Source organism: Schistocerca piceifrons, chromosome 1 (genome assembly GCF_021461385.2).
Source record: "Schistocerca piceifrons isolate TAMUIC-IGC-003096 chromosome 1, iqSchPice1.1, whole genome shotgun sequence".
In the NCBI taxonomy this organism is placed as follows: domain Eukaryota; kingdom Metazoa; phylum Arthropoda; class Insecta; order Orthoptera; family Acrididae; genus Schistocerca; species Schistocerca piceifrons.
In genome coordinates, this window is record NC_060138.1 from 408,297,603 (window position 1) to 408,313,969 (window position 16,367).

Here is a 16,367-nt window from a genome sequence, read left to right on the forward strand (position 1 = left end):
TTGATAATGATAATTCTATTGTTTTGAAAGATACATTTAAATTTGCACTGAACATAATTACAAATAATTTTGAGAACTGTAATTGCTGTTTGTTGAATTTGCAGTGCAGATTTTGTGATGCAAGTCATTTCGCATCTGAGGTGACTTTATGTGATACAGTGACATTCATATTGTGCTGCTATAAGGGTAAAGTTACTGTGCTGCAATGAACACAAAATTTATTTTTCAACGCAGTGTATCAAAGACTCCCTTCGAATGACTGAACAGTTAAAGAGAAATCAAAGACTAGTTTCAAGAATACGCGTAGCGACAATGCAGCATTTGCTATGGATCAGTTCTGCGGCTAAAATTTCAGACACTTTAAGATGCATGACATTTACTATCACAGATGATACTAATCTTTCTTATTAAGTGTCAGAATTCTTTGCTATGTGTTACCCCAAGTTTTGATAGTTAAGTAAATGGTTCAGCAACAATCATAAAGTATTATTACGGAGAATGAGTGTCTTGTCCGCTTATAGAAATAAGTTCAAAACTTTCAGATGAACAGAATGTTGGGGTATGAGGTGGTGAATGGTGGTACTTAAATGAGATCTGCAGGAAGCCTTAGCATTGATCTTTATATCTTGTGCAGGAATAACATTATCAAGATCCCTTCACTGTCAGCTGGAACTAACAATCCTTAGTGACATAATGAGAACAAGAAATGTGTTCTTTTTTTTCTCTCTCCAGATGTAAGTATGGCTGCCATTCAGTACCTCAACAGCTACTATGTGGGACGTCAGCTGGATCATGAGTCAGAATTTGTATCACAATGCATGGCACATTTGGGGGTAGCTACTGCTGATCTTGAAGTAGCCGAGGAGTCCAGCTTGCTTTGCATACAACGAGCTCTCTTGCTGCTGAAAACACACCTGGAGACATTTCGGCGCAGGTAAGACCAATTTTGTGCTTGAGTCATCTTTTCTAGCTAGTTACAAATTTTGTTTAACAATACAGATCCAAGTTCTTGTTTACTCTACATCTAATTGTGCGAAGTGTGTAAGTGTATAACGAAAAACTGTTGTACTCATTGAAGATTCTTGTTCAGCTATTTGGGATATCCAGGCAGACCAGAAGGTGTGATGACATGATGAAAATGTCTCTGCCTGGCAGGAAAGACTATGTTTTAGATCAAAGAGGCACAGCTTAATCAATTTAACTGCACCTTGTCCAACATTATTGCACCCATGAAGTGTGATTCAGGGATGGCTGCAAAATACCCATCTACAACTTCCTCATTGGACTGAAAAACATTTTCAAGCCACCAGTTTCTTCTGTGAGGATGTGTCTGATAGACGTGGAACCCTGAAGCTTTTTTGTGCTATTTTCCTTTCTGTGCTGCAAGTTTAATATCTGAGTGTTCTGTGTAATCCCTTCAGAGATGCAGCAAGTAATATCTCTGTACAGACCTGTTTCGAGACCCCAAACTTGGGGTTATAGAAAGTCAGGTGCCAAAAATCACTTAACACCATGTAGTGCTTTTGCATAAAAGCCAGGGATCCAATATGCCTCCGCTATTATAATTTTATAAATAATTTGTTCAGTCCTGACTTGTATATAGTTGCACTAGATATGTATTTGGAGGGCCAATGTGTTTTAGGTTGCTAGGCACTGTTCAAGTGAGGGCAGGTGCCAGTGACCAGTCTGTATTAGAACCAGCCCAATATACTGAAGGTGGGATGTCTCATCTCTCAACAAGGCATCTTCTTATAATGAGACATGCTGTGAAAGTCCCAACACATCTGCAATTATTGTTGATGTACAGCAAAGTCACTAAACCAACTTTAGAGTAGCCATTTAAAGATGGCAAACACACATCTGCAAATTGAGTTCTGTATAGAGGTAGTAGTAAAGTAATAAATTAAAATGTCACTCCTAATGTTGAAATTTTACTATATACCATTGCCATTTTAAGCAGACACTCATTCTTCAGCATCCCTTGGACTGTGTGTTGTACATACAATGATATAATTTTGAAGGTACATTCAGTGGTATGTGTGGATACTGTCCACAGACTGTGATGTGAATAGAGTCTGTAATAAAGAAGTAATAAATTTAAGCTCCACATCTGAGGTGGTCTTTTACTGCATGGACAGTATATTTAGTAAGCAATAAACATCTTTCCTTTCATCATTGTGCAGGGGTATTGGGGAGGAAAAGTTTCATAAAGGTTTGAAAATTTGTGCAGCATGTGTGCTTGACTCAAGACAAACAAATAGTTTCTAAATGTAATACTTGCCTTGTTGTGTCAAACATTTAACATGAGGGTGTGCCTCTTAATGAGAAGAATACAACAGCATTTAAAATTTTTGAATTCAATAAGTAATTATGAAGAGTATGTGAAATCAAATTTTGGTTGCATGTGGAAGCTGTTAGATAGGCACTCTGCAATTGAAACCGGGTTCTCGGTCAGTGCACAAGATGTCAAGTTTGTAAAATTCAGTACTTTATCAACATTTGTTCTCACTAAAATATTTAAAAACATAAAGCACCTTGTCCAAAAGTGCATGTCCATGTACATGTTGCTCACAGATGCTTGTTACATCATTCAAAAATGGTATACAACAGCACATCTGTTTGTATGTGCTGGGCACATACTAACTAACCAGTGCAAATCCACTGGTCCACAGAATGTGGATTCGCACTGGTTAGTGTGTGTCCACCATATGTAAAACAGATGTGCTGTTGTGTGCTGTGTTTGTATAAAGTAACAAGCTTCTTTGAGCAATATGTATATGGGCATTGCATTTTTGACAGGGTGCTTTATGTTTTTAAATGTTTTAGTGATGACAGATGTTTATAATGTCAAGTAGAAAAACTCATGACAGACATCTTATGCGTAGGTTCAGTGTAAAATGAACATACTTTACAACAGAAAGATGATAATGACCAGACGATGACAGCAGTGCCCGTTGGAAAAGGTCATTTTAAATAAAAAAAATTATGCACTCTTAGCTTTTGAATGGTTTTTAACAATTAAAACAGATTGCCCTTAAGTACTCTGAAAATGAGAAAATTCAATTAGTAATATAGAGTAGTCCAGGTGGGCAATACCATTGCCTGCTTCATTATTCTTCCACACAAGATCTCGTTCCATGTGCTTAAAATGTATAATGCGTGCTCTGTTAAACTTTAAGCTACCCAGAAGTCACTTCTCAGTTGCCGAGGCACTCTGTGCACTCCAGTTAGTAGTGAGAAAACGATTTACAATAGCCAGTGCCTATTGGGAAACTACAGTTCAAGATGACTGTATCCCCTGCATGATCTTTTCTCAGTGATGGAAGAAGAGCAGTTGCAAGTAATGAACAGAAACTTTGATCAGTAAAGCTAGACACTTGATCAGTAGTGCCCATCCTCCCAAACATAGGGACGAGGTGAAGTAGTGCTCACCAGACTCAGAGTAGAGCACAGCCATGGGACTCACTGCTATCTTTTTGGACAAGAGGATCCACCAGAATACATTCTATTTTAATATAACCCTGTCTAGACACCACACATATTTTAACTTGTTGCATTTCATTGCCAACAATGGGGCAATCCTCAAATTTCATGAGGAACTTTTATCAGTTTCATTTGATGATAACATGAGTATTGCAAAAAGATTGAAATGTTGCATTGAGTCAGACCACCTGCCTGAGCTGTTATGTGCGGGATTTTAATGCCTTACAGGTTGACTGGTTCACCCGTTAGTTTTTATTGTGATCAGCTAGTCAAATTTAGGCTAAGTTCATAACGGAAATCTGATTTGAAAACACACGTTAACATTCGACAACTGATCATATAAGTGCACACTGACACATGGTTACAAAGATAGAAGGTGCTCTTGTGCTGTTCAATTGATTGTGTTGTTTCAGGTGTGTTTCTGTTATTTTTGTTTGTTGGATGTTGCAAAGACCAAGTGAAACCGAAGACAAGAATGTTGACACCAGGCTACTAATTGACAAAGTAGAAAAAAGGCCAGCACTGTATCGCATTTGCATAAAAAATAAAATTTTGAAATCATGATCTTGGGGGAAAATTGACTTTGATCTTCTTTGAGTAAAATGATTCAAGAAAAAGAGAAAAATACAGATAAGAAGACTTTATCGTTAACTTTTTCATTCATATCATATGATCTGTATGTTGAAGTGGATGTTCCGTAACAATCCAGTTGGTAAACTTAGCCGAAATATTATCTATTGATGAAGTGGCTCATCCATTGTGGGTAGCATTTATACTTGTGAGATTTCCTTCCAAGATGTCATGTTTAAATCCATCTCTGATTCCAACATAGTTAGGAAAAACTGTAATTGGTTTTAGCATGTGTTCAGCACTACCCACACTGACATCAAATGGGTGATGTAGCATTCTCCACTTATTAAACTCTGTACTAAAAGTATGCTTAACATATTCAACATATCTATGTGCTAAAGTTAGCCAATAGCTAAATATACTTTTTTCATAAGTCATTTTCTACCCTCTGTAAGAAGTCGTTAAATTTTCCCAACAACCCACATGCTCTGTCACACACAATCACATTAAAAAGCACCATGATGGAGTTTTCTGTTAAAAGGTTGTTGTGGTATGTCCAAGTCAAATAGTCAAATATTTTCCAGTGAGTTGTTTTGTGTACAATGGAATCTCTGAAAATTCCTGAGTCACTGCCTTTTCCATAAACTTGAACGTATACCCAGAGAAAGCACATAGAGCCAGCAGCACTGGAGAAAAAAAGGTTTATAAGGACTTGAATGTTCTGAATTTTGCATTCCAATATGTTGACCATTAGAGCTTTGATACAGCGAACAGATATTGTGTACTACTCAAATCCTTGGGATATTTCAAACCATTTTTCTTTATATGGTATAAGCATTATGTGTCCTTTAATTTTAGGCAGATAACTTTGCATGCTCGCAGAATTATGCCAGATATACTCTATTTTCGAGTTTCATATGGGTAGAGGAGCTCTGCCACTGAACAAATGCTTGCATGTTATCTGAAATTGAAACAGTCCGTGAGGAGTAACTGTACTCCTCCTGAACACTCTTGAAATTCGATTGATGGTGTCAACGTGTGTTACATTTGAACTTAGTCTCATATGTACTGATATTTTACTATGTTCATTATTTATTGTGTTAATCGTATGTGTGAACATGCATTCTAACGTACGTAATAGACATTTAAAAAAATTAAGGTTAATTATTTTTTCATTTTCATAGTATTATACTCCATTTAATTGCTGTTTGTCACTCATGATGTATCCATCCCTCAGTGTTTTGTTTCTGAATGATAAAGGAGTATGCTATACACCAGTTCCAAACTAGGGCATCGATAGGAAGGTAGAGTTGGACTTCATGCAGATCTGGCCCACATGAGTTTCCTATTTTGTTCTGTTAAGTGTTAATATGGCTGAGTGCTCATAGTAACTGCTGATTTATGTAATGTGTTTCACGTTTCAGTAATTCTTCATTACTTTGGTTGTCATCCCACCCTCTCTGTGGATTTCTCTGTGGTAAGGGCAGTGTTGGTATTGGTTGGTGGAGCTTTGAGATAGTGAGAGGGGGAGGGGGGGGGGGGAGATAAGTTTGACTCTCCACACAGGTTTTGGTTGTGGAGGTTCTTTCCTCCCTAACATTGACAATGTTGATATTCTCTAGAAAGATACTAATATTTATCTAAGGAATATGTCAAATTGGGATTGCTTGTGAAAAGTAATTTCATATATTTAATTAAGTGCATACATTCATTTTTGGGAAGGTGGTCATCATGGCCCCTCTTCATATATTTTCACTCCCATGGTCCAGAAGACTTCCATAGCATTCATTAGTTATTATTTACTCTTTGCAAGGTTGACATGTATGTATTTGGTACAGCACCGTCTGCACTCATTTCTGACCTAAACTAATCACCCGTGTCTCACCCACAGCAACCAACTGAAGCCCAGACTCAGTTGGGTTTGTTGTTAAACTATCCAAACACAGCTGATAAATTAATTTTCACATATGCTTTTGCACAGCATTCAACAAGTAGGGCATCCATGTTGTACAGACCAGTCTGCTGTTAATTCAACATGTTCAATGTACCATATTCTTTCTTCAGGTATCACTATTGCACCAGATACTCCCAACACCTATAATTGCAAATAATCTAATACCATATTATATACTTTATGTTTTCAGGTGTGATTGCAATCATGGGATATTCTTTACATGTATCATTTTCAAAAGGAATCTTAACATATTGCTTCTTTTTCCCATTTATTAAATGTTGTAAATCTTCTACTTTTTTGAACAAACAGCTGTTGGCGATGGGTGTCCAGAACAGAAAATTATGAGTAGATTATTCATCTGAGTGAAATGTGCATGATGTGTGACAACTTGAAAAGAGCTGCATAATCAAAACTATCGTGGAGATCAAGCTGACACTCAAGTTTTTACACAGTCTGTACCAACATATCAAAAACAAAATTCATTGATTTATGCTAAGCTAAGACTTTTTCTCCTTACCATGATACTATGGGCGGTGAAGTTAGATTAACATATTGAAGGCGAGTGATGTAGCTCCTGCATCACATGGATTATATTCCAAAAAGACAAGCAAAGTGGGACCTATGTCGGCTGTTTCTAAGGTTTATAAATGTATCCCAACATTTGTGTTACATCTGTCGTTTGAATAAAGATACTGTGTGATGCTTGTACCATCACAAAAAACCACAGACGGCAGCAACTGTCACTAATATTGGAAGGAAAGGAATGCAGACAACATTAAATGCCACAGAACAAAGTAAAACACACATTTCCCTTGTTGCCAAACACTGCATCTCAGTCATGGGCAGTACAAAGGACATCAATTGTTGTCTGCTTCATACTTTGGATTTACAGTACTGAAAACAGAAAAAGGCTAGCCAAAGATCTAATTGCTTGGAAGCTGAAAGAAAATTAGCTATCACAGCAAGACCATATTCTGTTTGTAAATTGGAAAGACACTAGGAGTGTATTTCTTTTGATACAAAACACAAAATGACAGTGACACAACAAAATTAGGAATGATTGAAATGTGGATATCAGCTTTTATTTCAGATTGTAATAAAAATAGTACTGTTGTAGACTGCAGTGACCAGCTAATGGGAAATTGCCTGTTTTAGAGGAAGCAAATCAAGTAGTTGAAGAAAGCTTTTTTCACATCTTGATGATGATGATCGTTAATTCATATGTTTTACTCAAACATGGCCTACTAGCAAATGTCTTTGAATTAGTTACTGAACTGGCAGCAGTTTTAAGAAAGATGATCTGGTTGAATCAGCTTAAACTCAAAATAGTTCACCTGTAAACAGACTCAGTGGAGGACATTTTCCTTGACTGATTCCCACCACGGTAATGTGAAAATGATTTCAGAGGAGATGTAAGGTTGCCCAAATGAAGCAAGGCAAGATCTGAAAGATATAAAAGATACCAGGCACTATTGTGAACAATGTGATGTAGGACTTCATTTTCCAAAACACCTTGAAATTTTTCATGCTAAGCCAAATTTAATTAAGTGATTTTCAGGAGAAATCTGAGTTCTTAGAGAATTTTATTTTTAGTGCCAACTTCTGATTCTGTCTCCATTTAGGGAATGAATGACAAAAGCAAATAATTTTTTTGTTTGTTTTGAATCAACACATTTTCATTTCAATATAAAAGATGGACCTGGAAGAGCAGATGAACAGAATGGACAGTGTCTTGAAAGGAGGATATAAGATGAACATCATCAAAAGCAAAACGAGGATAATGGAATGTAGTCGAGTTAACTCGGGTGATGCTGAGGGAATTAGATTAGGAAATGAGACACTTAAAGTAGTAAAGGAGTTCTGCTATTTGTGGAGCAAAATAACTAATAATGATCGAAGTAGGGAGGATATAAAATGTAGACTGGCAATGCCAAGGAAAGCGTTTCTGAAGAAGAGAAATTTGTTAACATTGAGTATAGATTTAAGTGTCAGGAAGTCGTTTCTGGAAGTATTTGAATGGAGTGTAGCCATGTATGGAAGTGAAACATGGACGATAAATAGTTTGGACAAGAAGAGAATAGAAGCTTTCGACATGTGGTGCTACAGAAGATTGCTGAAGATTAGATGGGTAGATCACATAACTAATGAGGAGGTGTTGTCTAGAATTGGGGAAAAGAGAAATTTGTGCCACAACTTGACTAGAAGAAGGGATCGGTTGTAGGACATGTTCCGAGGCAAGGGATCACCAATTTAGTTTTTGGAGGGCAGCGTGGAGGGTAAAAACCGTAGAAGGAGACCAAGAGATGAATACACTAAGCAGATTCAGAAGGGTGTAGGTTGCAGTAGGTACTGGGAGATGAAGAAGCCTTGCACAGGATAGAGTAGCATGGAGAGCTGCATCAAACCAGTCTCTGGACTGAAGACTACAACAACAATAACATAAAAGATGGTCACTGATGGTTTCATTGCAGTATTTCATAGAAAAAAGACACTTCTTTCAAATGCAATAAACTGATAGTTTGTGCAATAAAACCTGTGACACAAAATTCAGAAGTAGTGTGAAAGAGGACAGTGTCAGTCAGATGAAGTAAAAGCTAGCTGCTCAGTACTAAAATATTAAATGACAGATGGGCAACTAGCAGCCCACTTGCCAGATCTGTGCTGCAATTGCTTTCAATCCAGCACATGGAAAATATTCGTAGAAGGGAGAGAGAGTGAGGTGCTAGCTTGCATGCTACTCTGCCCAGGGGCCCATTTTCAAATATTTTCGCCAATGCTCAGCTTGTCTCGGGTTTGGTGCTCGTAATGGAAACCAGTGAAAACTTTGCTCACTGCACACTGCCATTTCGCAACCGCTGGATTTGAACAACAGTTGAATGACCAGCCAGTGGCCAAAAATCGTAAAAGTACTGCTACTTGCTTGTTGACTACGGTTGAATGCCTGATTGCCAAATTTTTTTTTCTGTTTTTCTTGTATTAACACCAGTAAATAATGGTTGTCCATTGTGAATGTATTACAGCACTGCATCTGTTGAAATTAAAGGTAATTCATAATGAGTTAGCTGCAACCAATTGCTTTTATAGGCATCTCTTTTTACGTGGTAACATTTATAGATGGCTGGCATCCATCTTCAGTTGTGTATATTTATTTATGTGTTGTGAACATTGTTTCTGTACTAACGGCCTTGCAGAAGCTCGCAATGTAAGATTTTAATACTTTTGTTGTAAAGTGTCGTAAATAAAGAAACAATGTTCACACTGTGTAAATAAATACACTCCTGGAAATTGAAATAAGAACACCGTGAATTCATTGTCCCAGGAAGGGGAAACTTTATTGACACATTCCTGGGGTCAGATACATCACATGATCACACTGACAGAACCACAGGCACATAGACACAGGCAACAGAGCATGCACAATGTCGGCACTAGTACAGTGTATATCCGCCTTTCGCAGCAATGCAGGCTGCTATTCTCCCATGGAGACGATCGCAGAGATGCTGGATGTAGTCCTGTGGAACGGCTTGCCATGCCATTTCCACCTGGCGCCTCAGTTGGACCAGCGTTCGTGCTGGACGTGCAGACCGCGTGAGACGACGCTTCATCCAGTCCCAAACATGCTCAATGGGGGACAGATCCGGAGATCTTGCTGGCCAGGGTAGTTGACTTACACCTTCTAGAGCACGTTGGGTGGCACGGGATACATGCGGACGTGCATTGTCCTGTTGGAACAGCAAGTTCCCTTGCCGGTCTAGGAATGGTAGAACGATGGGTTCGATGACGGTTTGGATGTACCGTGCACTATTCAGTGTCCCCTCGACGATCACCAGTGGTGTACGGCCAGTGTAGGAGATCGCTCCCCACACCATGATGCCGGGTGTTGGCCCTGTGTGCCTCGGTCGTATGCAGTCTTGATTGTGGCGCTCACCTGCACGGCGCCAAACACGCATACGACCATCACTGGCACCAAGGCAGAAGCGACTCTCATCGCTGAAGACGACACGTCTCCATTCGTCCCTCCATTCACGCCTGTCGCGACACCACTGGAGGCGGGCTGCACGATGTTGGGGCGTGAGCGGAAGACGGCCTAACGGTGTGCGCGACCATAGCCCAGCTTCATGGAGACGGTTGCGAATGGTCCTCGCCGATACCCCAGGAGCAACAGTGTCCCTAATTTGCTGGGAAGTGGCGGTGCGGTCCCCTACGGCACTGCGTAGAATCCTACGGTCTTGGCGTGCATCCGTGCGTCGCTGCGGTCCGGTCCCAGGTCGACGGGCACGTGCACCTTCCGCCGACCACTGGCGACAACATCGATGTACTGTGGAGACCTCACGCCCCACGTGTTGAGCAATTCGGCGGTACGTCCACCCGGCCTCCCGCATGCCCACTATACGCCCTCGCTCAAAGTCCGTCAACTGCACATACGGTTCACGTCCACGCTGTCGCGGCATGCTACCAGTGTTAAAGACTGCGATGGAGCTCCGTATGCCACGGCAAACTGGCTGACACTGACGGCGGCGGTGCACAAATGCTGCGCAGCTAGCGCCATTCGACGGCCAACACCGCGGTTCCTGGTGTGTCCGCTGTGCCGTGCGTGTGATCATTGCTTGTACAGCCCTCTCGCAGTGTCCGGAGCAAGTATGGTGGGTCTGACACACCGGTGTCAATGTGTTCTTTTTTCCATTTCCAGGAGTGTATATTCATCTGAAGTTGAGGTGAATGTACAATGCATGTTTTGAGGCATAATTTATTGGTGTGGTACACAAAGGGTGCTATTCATATTAGTGTGTTACATCCATGAACGTTAACGTCATGGATGCTAAAGCTTTGATTTTATGCGCTTGAACCATTGCTGTTGTGTCATGTAACAAGGCAGCCTGCAAGCGTAAGTAAGTATGTGCATCAGGCGTGTGGCTCATCAAAGGTTGTCCATGCCTGTGTTAAAGGAAAAGGTTTTGTTGTATGTCGTGTTGCTCTCTGAGCAGTTCAGCTGCCGAATGGGGAAAAACAAAATCACCCCTGGTTTCTCCTTTCTCTCGTACCTATATTTTCTCTAGTTTCACCAACGTCTCGCATTACATTAGAGACATTGTTATCTGTTTGGGAATTCAGATGTTTTCCTATGATTGTGGGAATTGGACTAAAGTTTCTAGTGGTTGTCACAGAGTAAACAAGAAGAAAAAAAATATTATTTGTAATCCCCAGACCAGCAATATAAGTTTTATATGCCTATATTATTCACATTACATATGAAGCTTTCTGTTCTGTCCCATTTTCACAGCACTATGTATCTTTGTTCTTAAACATTTCTGTACACAGATATGCTTATCATCTTCGGAGGTGGATGCTGGAAGGTCATGGTGTTGGCAGCCATGTCCTTGCAGGCGATCGTGACCGTGGTTCTATGCCAGTGCGTGTGGTGGTACAACCAGCCGGAATGACAGACAAAACTACTCTTGAGCTATTGAGCACTGATTATGTAGCTGATCTACGTGCTGAAGTGGCTCATTGGTGGAATCCACGTGCAGCTGACGGCCCAATTCGCATTATCACTCAAGGACAGGAGCTCACTACGGAACTTGATGAAAAAACTTTGCAGGAGATGGGTTTTAAGGACTTGCAGGTATAGTTAAGAGCAACTCTCTCTCTCTCTCTCTCTCTCTCTCTCTCTCTCTCTCTCTCTCTCTCTCTCTCTCCCCCTCCCTCCCTCCCTCCCTCCCTCCCTCCCTCCCTCCCTCCCTCCCTCTCCTCTCTCTCTCTCTCTCTCTCTCTCTCTCTCTCTCTCTCTCTCTCTCTCTCTCTCTCTCTCTCTCTCTCTCTGCATTTTCAAGAAATCATGATTCCACTAGGATCCAGGTATCCTTGTTATAGGTATTGGAGCCATCCAATGCCTTTTGGACATATATTCTTAATTAATTCTGTGATAACCATACAGTTGTGTGTCATTTCACAACATACCCATGAAATGCAGATTGATTTTTCTAAATTTGGATTTATTGAGGAAATCATCTTTTGTTGTGTGCCCTTCTTTAATGTTTTTGTGTGTGGATTGTATAGATCTGCAACAAGGCTTGTTACACTTACTGTGTAGATAAAGTGTCATTTAAATGCAGGAAGGACTAAAAGGATAAAACAACTATACATGAGAAATTCAGCTGATAATCAGTGCATAAACTTCATTTAAAATGTTGCAAAGCTTGTGTTGCCCTATGGCGAAGCTAAGTAATACAGTGAACGTGCATGTTCGGCAATAGCAGACTTACTTGGTTGCAAAAGGAGAGTGCAGCATTGATGTTCGATGCAGCATTCTTCCTCAGTGCATGCATGTTGTGACTTATATATGTCAAACCAAACTGGCAAGGTATTTTATCAATTCCATTCTTCTGCAATAAAATATTGTCCTTCACTGATCCCAGCAGGTCGCTGATCTTAGATGTTGGCTGGAAAACCACTTTCGCCTGAAAATTATGGAGGATTATTGCTGTTTTAAACGAAATATTCCCAACAAAGGAAAGAAGGGCTAGAGATTTTGCTGATGTGCTCTCCTCTTTACCCATTTCCTGGGTCTTGATTTTAACTGTTAATCTACCAGGTAGAATATCTGTTTTCTTTGAACACTGTCTGTAGGTGGTTGGGCTCTATAGTTAACGATACGGCATCTGATACTGTGAGAGCTATGTGTACAAAGTGTTTTAGGCACACACACAATTCATGATGGGTGATGGCCACTTGGTGATCATAAATACGAGGGGCGTACAGAAATTAAAGAGACTAATAGATGTAGGAAACAAAATGTATTTTTACAGAATGAGACATTTACTGCTTCTGAAGGTAATCACCAGCAATGTTAGTACACTTATCCCAATGATGAACTAGTTTTATTTTTGATGTTTGAGTCACTCACACAAACTCTTTGACTTTCTTGTTGTTGTTGAACTCAGGTTCAAAATGGTGGATTCAAATATCATCACGCGTTTAAATGACAAAGTGCCTATTGGCTTCTGTCTCGGGTTCTTCGATTGACATTTGTTTGATGATTATTCTGAGGTTTAGCCAGCACGGGTGGTGATATGACAGTTTGTGTAGGTATTGGTATGTGTATCAGTTTTCAGTACATGCTGTGTTCCAAGTCTTCCCCATCTCTCATGAGCAGCACATGTAGAAAGGGTAGCTGGTGGTCTTTTCTACCTTCAGGGTAAATTTTATGTTGGTGTGGAGGTTGTTCAGGTGTCTTAGGAAGTCACTTAGCTGTTCCTCACCATGGCTCCACACAAGGTATTGTCAACATGTCTGTACCATACCTTAGGTTTACAAAGTGACAAGTTCAGTGCTTGTGCTTCGAAATGGTCAATTAAGATTTTGATCATAACTGGACTAAGTGGACTACCAATGGTGATGCCTTCTAGCTGTTCAAAGAAGTTACCATTCTACATAAAATAGCTTGTGGTGAGACATGCATGAAGGAGCATAATGATGTTTTGCAGAAAAATGGAACCGTTGTATTCCAGAGAGTCAGTAAGTGGCACTTTCATAAACAAAGAAACATCATCAAAGCTGACCAGGATCTCATTTGGTCCAAGTTTTAGTTTCTTCAGCTTCTCAATGAAATGACCTGAGTCCTTTATGTATTTGTTAGTTTTTCCCCTATTGGCTGAAGCAGACAGGACAAGTACTTTGCTAGTTTATATATTGGTGAGACATGAGCGCTAACAATCAATCTTAATGGAACGTTAATGTTATTGATCTTATCCATTCAGCTGATGTAGTAGGATTTCTGTGTTTTGCAGGTTCCCCTGTATGTCGGCCAAGAGAAAAGACTCCTTGATTTGTCGATTGGTATTCCACGTAATCCGCTGCATCTGACCTGTGCTTAGTTTTTGGTACATTGTCGGATCTAAGAGGTCCCGTATCTTTTACTCATAATCTTTGGTCTTCATTACGATGATCGCATTTCCAAATTTGGCAGGCAGCATCAGTATGATCTTCTCAGTGTTAAGACTCTTGATAGCTTGTAACTCTTCTTTCTTTAGGTTGCAAGCTAGTGGTTCTTCTCGGGACAGCGCTTCAGTGGTATTTCCTCAGCCCTTTCACAAGGAAGGGTCCAAATGGCATTTCTCTATTAGCAAAGATGTATTTTATTGGTGTAGTTCTTGGGATGGCAGCAAAAGTCCCTCCTTTTTGAAGGACAGGCTGTTCCTCTGTGCTAGAAAAAGACCCACAGCTACCCTTTCTGTATGTACTGGCCACAAGGGATGTTGAAAACCTAGGGCAGAACATGTGTCGAAAAATGACACACATGGACCGATGCCTACACAGACTGTCAAAGCACCACCCAAGCCAGAAAAGAGGCATGATTAATACGCTTGTATTGTGAGCAAGACAAATACATCAACCGCAGCACCTCAGATGTGAGATGCAACACCTGGAAAGCATTCTGAGGAACAGTGGGTACTCTGATAGCTGCGTAAGAAGTGTCAGAATCAAACACCTGGCAAAGTGACACATCAGATAAAGAAATGTTGGATATGGTCTTTCTACCACACATTCCAAGAGTGATGGATAGAACCGGCTGTATATTGCACGAACAAGGCATAAAAACGAAACACATCAAAAAAAAGTTTTGCATCACCTCAGTTCCGAGAATTCCGGAACCTGTACAGAAAATTGGAATAGAGATCAACATAAACATCATTTCCGCCCTTTTTATTGCTCATAAAAACCACACATTGCGTGTTTTACTACTATACAGCTAGACTTTCAAAGGTGGTTGTCCAGATTGTTGTACACACCGGTACCTCCGATACTGTTGGTCCAGATTGTCCCACTCCTCAATGGCGATTCGGTGTAGATCCCTCAGAGTGGTTGGGGGGGGGGGGGGGGGGGGGTCACGTCCTCCCTAAACAGCCCTTTTCAATCTATCCTAGGCATGTTCAATAGGGTTCATGTCTTGAGAAAATGCTGGTCACTCTAGTTGAGCGATGTTGTTATCCTGAAGGAAGTCATTCACAAGGTGTGCACAATGGGGGCGTGAATTGTCATCGATGAGGACGAAAGCCTCACCAATATTCTGCTGATATGGTTGCACTATTGGTCGGAGGATGGCATTCCCATATCCTACAGCTGTTACGGCACTTTCCATGACCACCAGTGGTGTATGTCGGCCCCATGTAATACCACCCCAAAACAGCAGGGAACCTCTACCTTGCTGCACTCGTTAGATAGTGTGTCTAAGGCGTTCAGCCTGATCGGATTGCCTTCAAACACGTCTCCAACGATTGTCTGGTTGAAGGCATATGCGGCACTCATTGGTGAAGAGAACATGTTGCCAATCCTGAGCAGTCCATTCAGTATGTTGTTGGACCCATCTGTACTGTACTGCGTGGTGTCAAGGTTGCAGAGATGGACCTCACCATGGACGTCGGGAGTGAAGTTACGCATCATGCAGCCTATTGCGCACAGTGAGCCGTAACTCGATGTCCTGTGGCTGCACGAAAAGCGTTATTCAACATCGTGGCATTGCTGTCAGGATTCCTCTGAGCCATAATCCTTAGGTAGCGGCCATCCACTGCAGCAGTAGCCCTTGGGTGGCCTGAGCAAGGCATGTCATCGACAGTTCCTGTCTCTCTGTATCTCCTCCATGTCCGAACAACATCGCTTTGGTTCACTATGAGACGCCTGGACACTTACCTTGTTGAGAGCCCTTCCTGGCACAAAGTAACAATGCGGAAGTGATTGAGCCGTGGTATGGACCGTCTGGGCATGGTTGAACTACAGTCAAAACGAGCCGTGTACCTCCTTCCTGGTGGAATGACCGGAACTGATTGGCTGTCGGACCCCCTCCGTCTAATAGCTGCTGCACATGCATGATTGTTTACATCTTTGGGCGGGTTTAGTGACATCTCTGAACAGTCAAAGGGACTGTGTCTGTGATACAATATCCACAGTCATCATCTGTCATCAGGAGTTCTGGGAACCGGGGTGATGCAACACTTTTTTTGATGTGTGTATTTATAAACTGGCAAAGGAGAAAACGGGCCCACTTGCAGTGTCAAGAATGTGCCTAACACCATGTACGTGAAGAAAAGTTTGTGTTGGAGTGGCTGGATGATCAGGATCACCAAACATATTTGGCATTGTCGGTTGGGGCAGGTGGAAAAATTGATTATGGCGGAACATGTGTTGTGTGAGACAGACCAAATACTAAAATTGGCTGACATGAAAGTTCTTGCTGTAGAGAAGAGCTATCACTCGTGCTTGTTCAGCGAAGCTGTAGAAATACACAGACATGAGAATAGCTTCAACAAGGAAGAAAAAAGCCTCAGGGTGAATGGTTTCTGGATACCCCTTCTGCAGCAAATGG

At 41.0% G+C, this 16,367-nt stretch overlaps 1 protein-coding gene across 1 annotated transcript in view; it reads left to right on the top strand.

The window, feature by feature from the left end:
• Nucleotides 1-16,367, top strand: part of LOC124788817 (ubiquitin carboxyl-terminal hydrolase 34) — a 518,595-nt gene that overhangs the window by 174,076 nt on the left and 328,152 nt on the right. The window contains exons 19-20 of the mRNA XM_047256101.1: nucleotides 733-934; nucleotides 11,327-11,630. Coding sequence (XP_047112057.1) covers nucleotides 733-934; nucleotides 11,327-11,630 — 506 coding nt within the window. The remainder of the gene's footprint in view (nucleotides 1-732; nucleotides 935-11,326; nucleotides 11,631-16,367) is intronic.